Here is a 14,196-nt window from a genome sequence, read left to right as displayed (position 1 = left end):
ATCAGGATGGTTTATGATACATCAACAATAATTGGAATATTCTCGGGCAGGATCCTTTGTGCTTTCTCTTTTTGCAATTGGTAGAATCTCTTGTATTCTCTTTATGGCAAATAGCTACACTTTGTGGCTGCCGTTTCCATCTCAGACTCTAATCGTTTAATAATTCGTAGACTAAGATACACTTTCTACCCCTAGGATGCTCAGGGTTGTGCAGCTACTTCCACAGCGGCCACCTCCTTATCTAGAGGTAAGATATGCGGGAGCGGTCCAACTGGAGTGATTGAAAAAGGGTTGATGGGAGTGTGGCTTTTGGTATAATGGTTTTTGATATGATGGAAATTAGTAGTTCCCTTGAACGCTGGGATGTTCCAGTATAGGTTTCGTAACCACTTATGAATGTGAGGGTAGCCGGATCGGATATCTCGAATGTTGCATTTGAAATGCTGAACATATACAGGCTGTTAAATAATTAGTAAGATTCGGCAAAATCCGCCAAATTTGGAGCTTTGTATCAAGTGTGGAGGAACTGTTGAAGTAGGAAAATGCCAGAAGTGGACTGTAAAGAGAGAGAGAGAACGTACATCAAAGCGGATGATCGTGACATATCTGCATTAACGTGTTAGTATCATTCAACAAGGACCAAAAGAAAAAGCTCCACGGGTCTAGTAGTAGCTTACAGCCGAATGTCGACTTCGGTAAGGCTCTGGCCAAACCAGTAAGGCCCGCCAGTCGATGCAAAATGGCTTTCAACTTTATCAAGGGCCCCAAAAAGCTCCATTACGGCGTGTTCATATGCCTCCTGTGTGGTAGCAACGCCGCATTTATACACGCCGTTGTTAATGTCATCGTAATGCCAAGCTTGAACCTCATCAATCTGACTCTGCAGCGCTTCAGGGTATAACGATACGTCGCGATACTTTGGATCAATGATGTCGTCAAACTAGTACCCGACCGTTAAAATCTTGCATCACAGATGCTTATAGTTTGCGATCATAACTCACCTCTGTGCCAAACATGCGAAGGATTTCGCTACTTTCGTTGTTTACAATTGTCTTTTGGATCTTGTCATACAAGACTGGTACGCTGAACCGGGCTTGATAGTCAGGGTCAGTTTCGTAATACACTTGTCGCAGATGAGTAAAATGTTCATGCAAAGGGTCGGGAATAGCATTTTCTCCTTCGGCTTCATTGTCTTCGGCAGTTACAAACCGCCATCCTATAAATCGGTTAGCTGTCACAAACATAGTAAATTTTGGACCCATTTCATACCGCCGTCTTTAAGAAGCCAGTGTACAGACGTGAATGGGATGATCTCTTCTAAGCCTTTGAGTTTCCGAGCAATCAATATCCTATGCGCCTAGTGTCATATGAGCTTAATGTTGAATTAATAGCGGTGGTGCAGGGGACTGCATACCCAAGGGCAAGCATAGCTGACGTAGAGATGATATCTGCCTCGTTCTGCTGGGAATTTGGATCCAGATTTGTTGGAAATGCTGTCACGAAGGACAGCTTGTGGGCGCTGGAAATTGCCCCCTTTATCGGAGAAAGATTTCCAGTTTGTGATATTGCCGTTCGACTGCTCAAAAACATTGTAGTAAAAGTATTAGCAAGACAACTGGGGACGACGGCCTATAGCGCTACGGAATATAGATAGTACAATAAACCATCACACTTAGTGAGCAGGAGCCCTTACCATTTTGTTGAAATTGACTCAAAACAAATAGATACGAATGTTAAAAGAAGAATTGTCTATCAGACATAATAATGCAGCAACAGAGGAATTGAGGTTCTTATGCTTTCTTACCCGGGCTTCAACTTGATGACAATCAAGCGCTCGCGCTGACTCATGCCGCGCGGTAGATTGCTACGCGCTAGGAAATCGTATTTCACTGGTAACTGGAGTAAAGTGCTAACTACATATAAATAAAAGCGCTAACTGTGGTTTGGTATCAGACTAGTGATTCTCTTTATGAGCTGAAATAAAAGTGAGAGTACATAGACGTGTTACCGCTGTGCTAACCCCGCGGTATCTGAATTGTTTTCCGTGGAGAAAGGCTGATCTGCTCCACACAATTTTGTTTCAGTAACTAACGATCGCTCGAAGCCATCAGCGAATGCCATTGTCATGGCGTGCGGAGCGTGGTTTCAGCTGAATATGGTCTCGCTTGAACCTTAAGCTAAGCACTGCATAAACGAACACCTCCATAATCCCAGAACCTATACGGAGTATGTATAGCACTGAACCCTTATTATATAGGCCCCCCTTCACAGCTTCCCCTGAATGGATGGCGGGGTTGCAGCTTTGTTAGCAGCGAGCTCAAAACTGAAAGCCTTAAACTCTTTATACAGGCTATAACTGATCTCGACTTCATTAAACTCGAGAATGTGGCTCTTTAATCATCTTTCTAGGGAGATGGCGTATCTTGAATTCTCCAGTTAAATGCCACTACACCATCTGGATAAATAATATTCAGATGCCCACTATGGCTATAAAATAAACGGAATTTGGCTATTCGCATTATACAAACATTATATTAATCATTAATGACCTTTTCTCATTAATATCTAGAGACATAGTATCCCATCTGGTGTCAAAAAACTACATGTGACCAAACTATCCGCTCCCCGGACTTCGAATTTCCAACCTTCTCGGGACAAGGAGTGAAGAGCCTGTAAAGAACGTAGAAATAAATGCATTTTTGTGATTTTCCTGCGCAACAGCAGTCCGAAGCTACTATAGCGGCTCGGCAGAACTTATTTAGATACCCTCACCCATACTTGACATAGTAGCTTCGAGAAGTAGACAACGAACAATGGTGGGAGCGTTAAGAGTAGTCATTTGCGTGGTGCATCCTCCTCTGGGGAATCCCATAACATTCACGCCTAGCCTTTTCATGGCATCAACCAAGTATTGTCCATTTTGCGCCATAGTCGGGGGAAATGCCCATTAGATCTCCCGAAGCAGGCATGATTAATGAGCACCACCGGCCGCTGTGCTGCTAGCGGGTTAATAAGATCTTGGTCCCAATGATCTATGGTACCCCTTTGATCAGTTAGGAATTGGACCGCAGAGATAGACTATGATAATGCGTAGGTAGTCACCTGAAGTGCATAATCAGAATCAGATAAATTCCCTCTGTAAGCCATTGATCAAGAATCTCTATGAACCACTCTACAAAAATGCGCTTACATAGATGAGAAAAGGCGTTTTATAAACACTATAGCAAGAAGTGATATGAGAAGAAGACTATGGGGGCTTTATACTTCGTCTCAATGATAGATGAATGTATCAATCTTTTAAAAATCCCCCGTTTTATTCTACCGCATCGTCATTAAATTCTCATGTACTAGGTAGTAAAGTTGTACATATATCAATACAATCTCCATTACTAATATTGCCTCCTATAAAATTACTTTATTTGCCCGATTCAATATCTACAATCGCTGAGCAACACTCTTTAAACCAACTTCTGTTTCTCGTCTGGGTCTGGTAAAAAGTTTAATCGTGGCGCTTCGTTGATATATCCAACGAATGCTTTAGCTTTTCTCTTGTCACTGATCCATGGAGATACACGGCGTAAAATCCTCAGCCACCATGTCTCCATTGCTTCATAGCGGGTAACATATCTGGACATGGTGACAATCGTCTTTGCATGTGGTCGCTGCTTCTCTTCGTAGGCATCCAAGGCGGCCGTAATCTCATTTCGTGTTGGCTTTCTTCCGCTTGCTTCGCATTGTTGTACCAAGGGTACTAATTCATTAACAAGATGAACAACACCCTCAACAGCTAAATTGCCACCGAGGCCAACGTTAATTGTCGATTTATGCACTGAATCGCCCATTAGAGCCACACGACCACCTGTATTCCACTTTGACTTCAAAATTCCATCTTCGAGGGATAGCATGCTCGCTTTGATTCTACTATCCCATAAATCCTTGAACGTGTAGCCTGGGCCAAGTGCATAGTCTCCATATTTGGCGATGGTGGCCTCAGTCTCTTCTTCGGTGAATTTGGGTATCCCGGGCATTCTTGTTTTCTTATCACTCTTGACAAACATAAACCAATAGGCAAAGCCCGGGACGCCTATAGCAACAACGCCAGAGAAACCCGGGTAATAGACGTTATGCACACCCCCATTGGGCAAAAATTGCTGACCATTAGATACCCTGGCATTTTTGGATGTTGCAAATATACAATGATACGTGCTTGTGAAACCAGTTCGCATTTCTTTTGATGCGGCGGCGTTGGTGATGGAGAGCTTTTCCGCTATCAGTTCCCGTATTGTACTATGGATGCCATCCGCACCAAGAAGAATATCTCCTTTGATGATTTCACCTTTGTCCGTGGTCACCTCAACACCATCCTCTGTCTCGGTAAACGAAGTCACACATGTTTGTGTCCGAAGACGGGATTTGTCCTCGATCTGGTTATAGATACAGCTAAGCATGAATCTTCGTTCCACAAAGGTAGTCCATCGTTGAGAAGTCCTATTAAGAACGGGTTAATACATTGCGGCATGCCCTCTTCACTTATACATGTTAGGTATAGTAGTATTCGCCATTAGAAGAGGAAAAGAAATGGCCTTGTTTGACTGGCAGCTTTCACACTCACATCTTAGAAATTTCTTGCAAGATAGTAGAATGTTCAAACAATTTTCCATTTTCATCATAGTGGTGCCGGATATCTAGTGGCAGAGCGCTAGCTTTGATCTCGGGCCATACACCAAGTTGTTCCATTACCCGCTGGGTGTGTGGGTGAATGGATATAGAGGCACCCAGATGGGGTGCAATCTCCCCCTTCTCTAACAGAACATGGTCAATCCCAGCTTTTTCTAGTGCCAACGCTGTTATGAGGCCGACCAGACTGCCGCCGACGATGATTACTGTGAACCGCGGCAATTTAGAGTCCGCCATGAGCCTTTGAAGGTCGTAAATGGATGTGTATGAGTTGGCAAGTGTGGAGCGCAAAGAGTGAGTCTTGAAACAGCAATGTGTTGTATTTTGCGAATAACATAATTACATGCGGTATTAAGATTAGTAGATGATGCGATACGTGGAAATTCCTTTTATCCGCCAACTTCTCCGTCTCAAGACCCGCTTCATATCCTTGCCGTTGATACTTAAACGCTATGACTTAATGGCCGTATATGAGATGGAAAAATTGATTGTCTAGGTTTGATATTAATAGAGCCATACACTGATACTCATCAAGTGTTTGATAACCGAATATTTATATCGCATGGAAATATGAAGCATAGGAAACGCTTTTGTTACAGCCCGTGTTATACCCATATCCCTAGTATCGGGATTGTCTTTTCAGGTTGCTACTGGATTAGCTTTGAACTGGAGACCAGGGGTATTGTAACTATGGCGCTGGTACAACCGGCTGCGAAACAGGAGATATCAGTATCGTATGGCGCCATAACCAGCACTAGCTGCTTTAACCATTACTATTTGCAAGATGAAGCCCTCTTTTCGTTTTATTGTACTCAATTCCTTAGTTACTGACAACAACTGAGTGCAAATGACTCCTAGTCGCTGGTGAGTTGATCTATACTTGTATCGTGTAAGCGGTGGTTGCTTATACTGAGCTACAGTGGGGTGCAATGTTTTCCCTGTATCCTCTTAATCGAACATTTGCTCACTACCCTATACGTCTTTACTTTCACTCCTACAACAGTTATCTTTCCGATATCTTGGTGCCTCGAAATAAAAGGAACACTGATGTTGAACTACCCAGAGCTTAGGAGTGACTGGGAGCTGTATAAAGGCTTTTCCTTACTAGTAGTTAATAGCGTCAAAGCAGAAAACGAATGCTATTGAGATTTATGCATTTTCTCTACGAAAATTGTGTTCTGACTTTTGAGAGCTAGTTATAAATGTTTATATATTTATACAGATTGTAGTATTTAGGGCAGAGGCTCTTTATTTAGCTGAATTATTGTACGTAAAGGCACTGTAGATAATATAATGGTAAGTGGTGCGAGAAAAACAATATGGACTGCAGAATGAAAATACACATACAAATTGAGAATATAAGCACTATTGGACCAGTTAAATTTTAGATACTGGTGTCGTTATGTGCGCAAAGTTGAGAAGTGTGTGCCGATTGTTTGTAAATTCCCTACTTTTCTTCACACCACTCGGATGGCTAATTTTATAAAGATTAGCTAAGACATGTGAATGCAACATGTTCATTTGTCACTTATGCGTAAACCTAACCAAAATACCCTTGTGTATCTGTTACATAAAACAAAATGGAGATACGAAATAGATGCACCTACTAGGTATAAGAACTGATAGGTTGATCTGAACGGAGCAACTTAGGTGTGTTCCTGCTTGGAAATACTCGGAATTACACTTGCCCCAGATTATCTTACGCCATTCCCGAAATTATTTCCGGCATACCTCCAGATATCATGACGTCTAGCACTTATATGCAAAACATTCATCTAAATTATTATTTTACATATCAATAATACATGAGTTACATAAATAACAATATGTATTCTGTTGTCCAATACTAGACTATTGATTAAGCGTAGAATATTGGTATATTCTTATATTTAAAAAGTTACACAACTTGCTTCATTATGCACATCTGATATAGTGTTAATACCAAGAAAATAATCATGTTGTTTTCATGTATATTTATATATAAAATAAAGAATTGGCGATTTTTTTTCTTTATTATCTATATTTTACATAAAAAAATTATATAATATTATTATGCCTTTATACTAAGATTATTACATTCATATTAATCTGGACTACATTTTAGCATATATTTCTGCGAGATCCGCTTCGCTTAGAAGCGACAAATGGAACAAAAAGGCGTATTTTTCATGCCTGATAATGCTACTGGGGTGCTATAATATTCGCTACCTGATATTGTAAGCCTCGGCAGTTGTAGATCTTGGCCAGCCGCCCCTACCCTTGCAACTAGCCGCAAGGCTAAACTGCAAAACTCCCTCGTCTGCTCCGTACGCAGTATTCCTCTATGTCGTATACATCTCATGGGCCTGTTGCATATACCAAAGAGGTACGTAGTAAATGGATCCCTTCTTGATTATTCATAGGTATCAGCATTTTTATTATGTCAGACTCCAACATGGCGCAATCTCACATTATGTTAAGTATATATAACCGATTGGTAAATAATTTTATAAACGAAATGTCTGCAAAAAGGAAGCTGGAATGGCAAATACCTATACTGATTTTGCGTAAACTCGGCTTACAGATACCAGCAGGGTTATGTCTTGTCCAAGTAACGTGGGACTATGGAGTAAATACTCTCAAATCCTCCCTAGTTCGAAGAATGGTCGGCCCTCTCCAAAATCCTTGAGGCTCAAAGACATATATATATAGAGCTTAGTTTACAATGAAATGGAATATTGAATCTCTCATCCAAAATCGGGACATTTTATTTGCATTTACTCAGTCTTCTCTATCTAAAATACTGCACCATTACAATGACTGATCTTAATGTCTACCAAGATGATAGTGTTACGCTGCCGAAAGCAGACCATGTACAGTTGATTGAAGATCTTTTTCATCAGTTCTTGCTCGCACAGAAGGCAACTCTGTCACCTCAAATTGTCGACATTGCGACTAAGGAAGATACTGCACAAATGCGAGATGCCACAATACCAAAGGCAGATGGTATGCCTATGGATCAAGTCATAAGTGATATGGTCAAGATCATGTCCCACCGAGTGGCAATGGAGCACCCCAAGTTTTTTGGTCTCATTCCATCACCCATAAACGAAAATTCATATTTGGGGAACATAATAACAACCATGTTTAACGTTGGTACTGGTAGTTGGTATCAAGGCTCCGGCCCTAGCACTGTCGAGGATACCCTCATAAAGTGGATGGCTGAGCAGGCAGGCCTTCCATCTTCTGCTGGTGGTGTCTTTGTGTCTGGAGGCACAATGGCTAACTTGACTGCTGTCGTAACTGCGCGAGATGCCATGCTACAGTTTGATCAGAGACCAAAAGCAGTGATCTATGCTTCGAAAGAGACTCACGTTTCCGTGACCAAAGGCCTGACTGTGGCGGGCTTTCTCCGAAGCCAGATCCATCGCGTGGAATCCGACTCAGATTTTCGGATCGACCCCCAGAGTCTGCGTCGGCAAATTGCGATTGATAGGAAGAATGGCTTGGTGCCGTTCTTAATCGCTGGAAGTTGCGGGTTTACTAATACCGGAGGCATAGATGACCTAAATGCGCTTGCAGATATAGCCCAGGAGGAAAATCTATGGCTGCACGTCGATGGTGCCTACGGGGCATCTGTAGTTCTCTCAAAAGATCACAAGGGCTGCGCCGACGGTCTTGGGAGAGCAAATAGCTTGTCTTGGGATCCTCATAAATGGCTGTTCCAAATCTATGACTGTGGCCTGGTACTTGTCCGGGACAAGCGCCACCTGGTACAAAGCTTCAACACAGAGGCTTCATATATTCGGGACGCAGAAGAGGTGAATACCGATACGGTGAATTTCTGGAATCGCGGTATCGAGATGTCTCGCTCTGCCCGAGGGTTGAAGCTCTGGTTCACCCTCCAACGAGTGGGCCTCGAGAAGATGGGAGAAATGATTGATCATGGAATCTACCTTGCTGAATTCGCGGAACAGACTTTCCGAGAGCTTGAGAACTGGGAAATCCTATCAACAGCCTCGTTGGGGATGTTCAATTTTCGGTATATTCCCCCGATGGAGAACCTTGACCCCAGCCTGGATGTTGAGAAGTGTTGCGATGATATCAACGCCGCTATTTCTCGACTGGCAGTGGAACGAAACATCGCGGCACCGATGACGACGAGACTCCGCAAGGCTTTGAATCTTCGGATGTGCACGATATCCCCGGAGCTGAGCAGAGAGCAGCTCTTTGAGGTTATCCAGAGCATCGATCTGATCGCCAAGGAAGTTGAGGCGTCTTTTCTAAAGGAACATGTTTTTAAGCTCTGAGATTACTAGAATACCTTCATTTTTCTTTTGTTAAATGCTGGTAGATCTTTTGGATGGGTTGTTTCGGTAGATTATAAGCTACCGGCTGTACATAGGAACTACCTTGTAAATCATAGAGAGTTTCTTTCCTTTTCTTCTATAGAATGAGCTTTCTAGATATATAGATGTTTGGAGAAGAAAAAAAATAGCTTATACCCTTTGCTTTTTCATTTTTTTTTTCGTGGTATGTACTGTAAGGCCGATAAAAAAAAAGTCTTACATACTATGCAAGTGACAACTCAGGGGTAACGATTCCTTATTGTAGGATTCGTGCCCAAACTTCGACTAGCTTCATGCAATGGATTATCGTAATAGCCAGTTCCTTGTGTAAGCTTATTCTTGCCGTGATCATTACTCAAAATGCAATACGAACTACTGCCCAAATTGGTCAAACTACTTAGAACAGACATATCATGCGTAAGACCGCTGCGATTAGAGTAGGACTTATCCTAATAACACGAAGTCGTATGATTTAAGACTCTAGTATAAAGAAGCAATCAATCATGTTGAACCTTTTACTATCCCGCTTGATTTTTCTTCCGCAGTCGGCAAGTTCAGCATTGGCATTAAGTACATGTACATGCATATGCGTTGACGATGGCGAGATACTTGATAGAGATGGCGCAGACTCTGCCAGCCTCTCACCTCGATCTTACATGCTACGTTTCGCCAAAGAGTTGAAGATTTGCGATCCTCTTGATCGTGTACTGTTCTGCTCTAATTTTACTTTTTGTACTTCATTTTTGACCGCAAACTACCTACACGGGTATAGCCTGGCCAAGTCTTAAAGAGAGTAAGTCTAGTCTTTGCGAGATCTGGTGGTGGTAGATTCGCTGTGTATGATGCTGTTCCTCATTCGAAACCTTCTTAGTGCAAATAGCTACAAGTTACTCTAAGGAGGTAATATCAATGACTACTGCCGATATAATGATCTCTCACCTCGCTGCTGAGCATGTAATAAGAGCTTCGTGACTGGTGCAGCGTATCGATGCGCTATCAGAGCTACTTCGTACCGACTACTTCCCCAATGCTCGGAAATCCCAGCGCCAGCCCGCCCACTGAAAAGTACCCGCTACCTCTTGACAGCTCTCTCCCCGCTAAAGTGACGAAACGATGCGCTCAGCTCCGGGCACAGCTCCGGCTAAGCTCGAAAATCCGAGGCAGCTCCATCGGCTTGATCTTCCCGTTGACATCATCTTTGCAAGCAAGCAGCACAGAAAAATCATTGGTAAGCGCCCTTTCGGTGATTTCGCAATTCCACCCTCGCGCTTCTCTGTTCTGCCGCTCTCCAGTTCAAACCAGAGGCTGTCGTCCCTGCTCTCCAGCTTCCCAATTGCACTCTTGGAGCTCCCCTCCATCCTCCGTCAAGCTCTTTTGACCAAGCCGAGCCCCTCATCTCTCCCACCAATTGCCGCGAACAGAGACCAAAAACTCACCTGCGAATAGCTTCAACAACCGCCACAGCAGCAGCAATGTCTTCCTCCCTCCTCCGCACGACGCCCGTCCTGCGCGCCGGCCTCCGCGCCCGCGCCGCAAAGCCCCTCGCCGCCATGGCCACCACCAGCTTCACCCGTGGCAAGGCGACTCTTCCCGACCTGCCTTGTAAGTCTTCGAAACACACGCAGCGACGATGATTTGCACTCGAATTCGCGCCGCAGCGAGAGCAGCGCAGAGCAGAGCTGATGAGCAATTCTCCCGGATCCAGACGACTACGGCGCGCTCGAGCCCTACATCTCCGGCCAGATCATGGAGCTTCACCACTCCAAGCACCACCAGACATACGTCAACGGCTTCAACGCCGCTGTCGAGGCCCTCGGCGACGCCCAGGCCAAGGGTGACTCCAAGGCCGCCGCTGCCCAGGCTCCTCTGCTCAACTTCCACGGCGGTGGCCATGTCAACCACTCCCTCTTCTGGGAGAACCTCGCCCCCAACGGCAAGGGCGGTGGTGGTGAGCCCGACGGCCAGCTTTTGGTACGATACGATATACAATATACCCTTCCGTCTCTTCTCCAATTCTTTATGAAAAAGCCGAAACTAACAGGCATAATGCGCGCAAAAGACCGCCATCAAGCAGGACTTTGGTTCCTTTGAGAACTTCAAGAAGCAGACCAACACTGCCCTCGCCGGCATCCAGGGCTCTGGCTGGGCCTGGCTCGTCAAGGACAAGTCTTCCGGAAACCTCGGTCTCGTCACTCGTGCCAACCAGGACCCCGTCACCGGCAACTTGGAGCCTCTTCTGGGAATTGACGCCTGGGAGCACGCCTACTACCTTCAGTACCAGAACCGCAAGGCTGAATACTTTAGTGCCATTTGGGATGTCATCAACTGGGGAACTGTTGCCAAGCGATTCGCAAAATAAAGCTGTATACACGTCTGGGTAAAATGAAGACATAAAGTTAAGCAACATTGTAGCATATTCCTGCTCCAGCCCTGTTGAATGTCTGTAGTGTATAGGTATTTGACAGGAGAATGAAGATTACAATTGAGGCGATTTCTATATCCGTACATATACCTCAGCTCACTTCACGATGTGTATCCATGATGAGTAAATGCTGAAATGGAAGGCTGACCATTATTAGGACTTGCACGGCACTCAATAAGTCGTATTTCCTATTTCCCGTGCATACACTGCACCTGGTACCAAAACCTTTCACCCAAGGTGACCCCAGGCCTCTTTATCAACCTGCGCACGACAATATTGAATGCATCGCAGTAATTTGGCAATTCCACATAAACTTATAAAGCAAAAGATAAAATGAGATGCTGAAAAGGAGCAAGAGAAGAGGAGGGAGAGGGAGAAAAAGAGCCACTGTGTGCAGCCTCCCTCAGTTCCTGACTTCTTCAATATCTTTGACATCTGGCGATACCCTGGTATGCCACCAGCTCAGCCGGAAAGGTGTCGGCGAAAATGTGAGCCGCGTAGTCGTACCAGTCTTGGTTTTCGGGGCCTGTACGAGCTTCAAAGAACTTGACGTACTCCCACCACTCTGGATACCAACCTCCACTGTCCCAGCCTAGAATACACACAATCTTGCTATTCTGGACAACAACATTTCTTGGGCTGAGTTCGCCGTGAGTGAAGCGGATCGCATAGTCTGACCGGAAATGACAAGCGAGAGCAGTAGCAACGTTTGCTGGGACAGATGAAACAAACGACGAGGCTAAGAAAGCGACAAACTGACCACACGTGGGCTTTGCACGAACAGCCCAGTATGTGTTCTGGACATGCTGATCCAGAATTAGAGAATAAGGACCTGCAAAGGCAGATCCTAGTATATTCCGCTTGGCTTGTGGAGCTGTTGCACCGAAAGTTTGAGCCATGCCAAGGCGCATGGTATTGAGGATGTGGCGTAGTTGACGTGCATAGGCATACTTTGCTTCAGGAGTGAGGTTGTACCAAATACCCTCTAGAAGCTCCCCTTCGACGGTCCGCTCCAGCCCCCCAACAAAGTGGGCTGGAGCCGGCAGTTGCAATATAGGGAGGTCTAGCTGGTTTTGGATCGACTCTCCCAAAAGAAGACCTGCGTTTGTAACTGAGCGATATTGAGTCGAAACGACTTGGCTTCCATCGCCAAATCTCGACCGGAGAGTCAACGAAAGGCAATGAGGCTGGAGAAGGCTCTCTAGGTAGACGGTATGTGGGTTGGGGGGTGGCGCTGAAATGTAGTTGAGTATCACCTTGGTATGCTGGCTATAGTGAAAATCTACTTACGGGGTGGGAAGATAGGAGGGCTGGAGCACCACTGCCGCCGTTGATACGGCTCCTGGGGTTCATTCAGATGATTACGAGGCCTCTTGGCTCCCGTAATCACCGATAGAACAGGCTTTGGAGTGCGCACAAGCGACAGCCGAGCTTCTCCATTCGGCGATGGAGAGCACTCCTGCTTGATGCTTGCGGGTTTCTGAGCAGCAGGCTTGCCAAGTGCGACTGTGTTGCTACCTGTCCTTCGTGGCCCGACAGAGTTGTTATGCGGCACAGACGGAGAGCGTGGCTGCAGCAGTCGTCTCGCTCTCTCTGGATTCAGACCTTCCATCTTGCGGAGACGGTCGTTTTCCTTGCGGTCGAAGACGGGCGAGAGACGACCAGCTTCAAGTGCTGGCTCTGCCATTTTTCCTAGCTGAAGGACCAAAAACGTCAGCACTTGGATGGGGACGATGCAGCGGTTGGTTTGCAGATGGCGTCCGCAGAAATGAGAAGAGGGATGGAAGGGGAATGAAGAGAACCCAACAAGATTAAAGGGGAGAATTGGTGATCAAAATGGCAACATCGAATGAAAGAGGTCCAAATGCTTGTCGGCTATGAGGTGTCGAAGAGAGAAGAGAGGGCAGAAAAAAAAAAGGATGGCACAGAGGGTCGAAATCGGTCAAAGAAATTCGTTGTTCGGCTCGATTTTGACTGGGCAACGGGCTGGAGGAAGGAACAGGTCATGGACAGCTGCCTGTCAGTTGCCTTGAGAAGAAGATCGGGAAAACCCTCAATCCGGAGCAAAGAGCATGCATATGACTGACTACAATTGCCAATCTTCGTCTTTTAACATTGATACGAATAGACATAGAAATCGGCCCAAGATTGAAGCCATGTTTTGGGCATGTGTGAATCAATTCGGCGGAACTTGGTGATTGCAGCGGACTGGAGCTTGCACATGTTATGCACGCATATTGGAAGCCTTGGAAACACAAACCGTCTTTACGAACGGTAGTTGATTGAGCGTTTCTCGTCAATGCATTATAGAAAGACGAACCGCTACTCTGTTACTGCGGCATCGATCAAGCATGACGATAACGGAACCCAGTACCGAGATAGCCAAGTGGGCGCCATTAACACAGTCAAGTACGCGGTTTGCTGCAGAGGCTACGAAGCAGCACACGGTGGAAGTGTTGGAAGCGAAATGGTCTATCAACTTCATGCATCATCTCCAACTTATTAACAAACGCCGTCGCATGGAGACGCTGGATGGAACTGGCCTGGTTGTCGCCTGTGAATACATGGACAATGGGGTTGGCTAATCTTTGTCAAACATAGCGAAAAAACAGGTCGCAGCGACAGCCAACAATGCACATGCGAGCTCTAAGCAACACCAGTTAAATCTACCGAGTACCGCAATAGATACTGTACAGGCCTCTGCTGTGATTCGCTGCAGATAATCGCTCTCCCAGATCCTGCAACCAGGGTGTCCGAGCTAATCGTGTC

The 14,196-nt window shown here is 45.2% G+C and overlaps 5 protein-coding genes across 6 annotated transcripts; 2 read left to right on the top strand and 3 right to left on the bottom strand.

Moving 5' to 3' along the window:
* Positions 1-200: 200 nt before the first annotated feature.
* On the bottom strand, positions 201-1,590 carry TrAFT101_011025 (uncharacterized protein; the record flags this gene model as incomplete). The annotated part of the gene is made up of 6 exons (XM_066129130.1): positions 201-458; positions 582-606; positions 678-940; positions 1,002-1,216; positions 1,270-1,349; positions 1,415-1,590. The coding sequence occupies 6 exons, from the start codon at positions 1,588-1,590 to the stop codon at positions 201-203; spliced, it is 1,017 nt and encodes a 338-aa protein (XP_065985260.1).
* A 1,715-nt stretch (positions 1,591-3,305) lies between these two features.
* Positions 3,306-4,997, bottom strand: TrAFT101_011024 (uncharacterized protein). The gene is made up of 2 exons (XM_024902777.2): positions 4,613-4,997; positions 3,306-4,488 (listed from the first exon to the last, which is right to left on the bottom strand). The coding sequence occupies exons 1-2, from the start codon at positions 4,912-4,914 to the stop codon at positions 3,459-3,461; spliced, it is 1,332 nt and encodes a 443-aa protein (XP_024756969.2). The 5' UTR covers positions 4,915-4,997; the 3' UTR covers positions 3,306-3,458.
* A 2,475-nt stretch (positions 4,998-7,472) lies between these two features.
* On the top strand, positions 7,473-8,966 carry TrAFT101_011023 (uncharacterized protein; the record flags this gene model as incomplete). The annotated part of the gene is made up of 1 exon (XM_024906225.2): positions 7,473-8,966. One exon carries the CDS (start codon positions 7,473-7,475, stop codon positions 8,964-8,966), a length of 1,494 nt encoding a protein of 497 aa, XP_024756968.1.
* A 586-nt stretch (positions 8,967-9,552) lies between these two features.
* On the top strand, positions 9,553-11,508 carry TrAFT101_011022 (uncharacterized protein). Of its 2 annotated transcripts, XM_066129129.1 has the most exons (5): positions 9,553-9,798; positions 9,877-10,233; positions 10,452-10,607; positions 10,711-10,976; positions 11,065-11,508. In XM_066129129.1, exons 2-5 carry the CDS (start codon positions 10,119-10,121, stop codon positions 11,362-11,364), a joined length of 837 nt encoding a protein of 278 aa, XP_065985259.1. In that variant the 5' UTR covers positions 9,553-9,798; positions 9,877-10,118; the 3' UTR covers positions 11,365-11,508. The 2 variants fall into 2 exon arrangements, with proteins under 2 accessions (XP_065985259.1, XP_024756967.1); XM_024908772.2 differs by having other exon boundaries at positions 9,877-10,607.
* On the bottom strand, positions 11,465-14,011 carry TrAFT101_011021 (uncharacterized protein). Its single transcript, XM_066129128.1, has 4 exons — positions 13,701-14,011; positions 13,235-13,635; positions 12,718-13,123; positions 11,465-12,661 (listed from the first exon to the last, which is right to left on the bottom strand). The coding sequence occupies exons 3-4, from the start codon at positions 13,112-13,114 to the stop codon at positions 11,847-11,849; spliced, it is 1,212 nt and encodes a 403-aa protein (XP_065985258.1). The 5' UTR covers positions 13,115-13,123; positions 13,235-13,635; positions 13,701-14,011; the 3' UTR covers positions 11,465-11,846.
* Positions 14,012-14,196: the final 185 nt, after the last annotated feature.

This window comes from Trichoderma asperellum, chromosome 7, assembly GCF_020647865.1.
Source record: "Trichoderma asperellum chromosome 7, complete sequence".
NCBI classification, from domain to species: Eukaryota; Fungi; Ascomycota; class Sordariomycetes; order Hypocreales; family Hypocreaceae; genus Trichoderma; species Trichoderma asperellum.
This window is presented reverse-complemented; position numbering and strand designations above follow the sequence as displayed.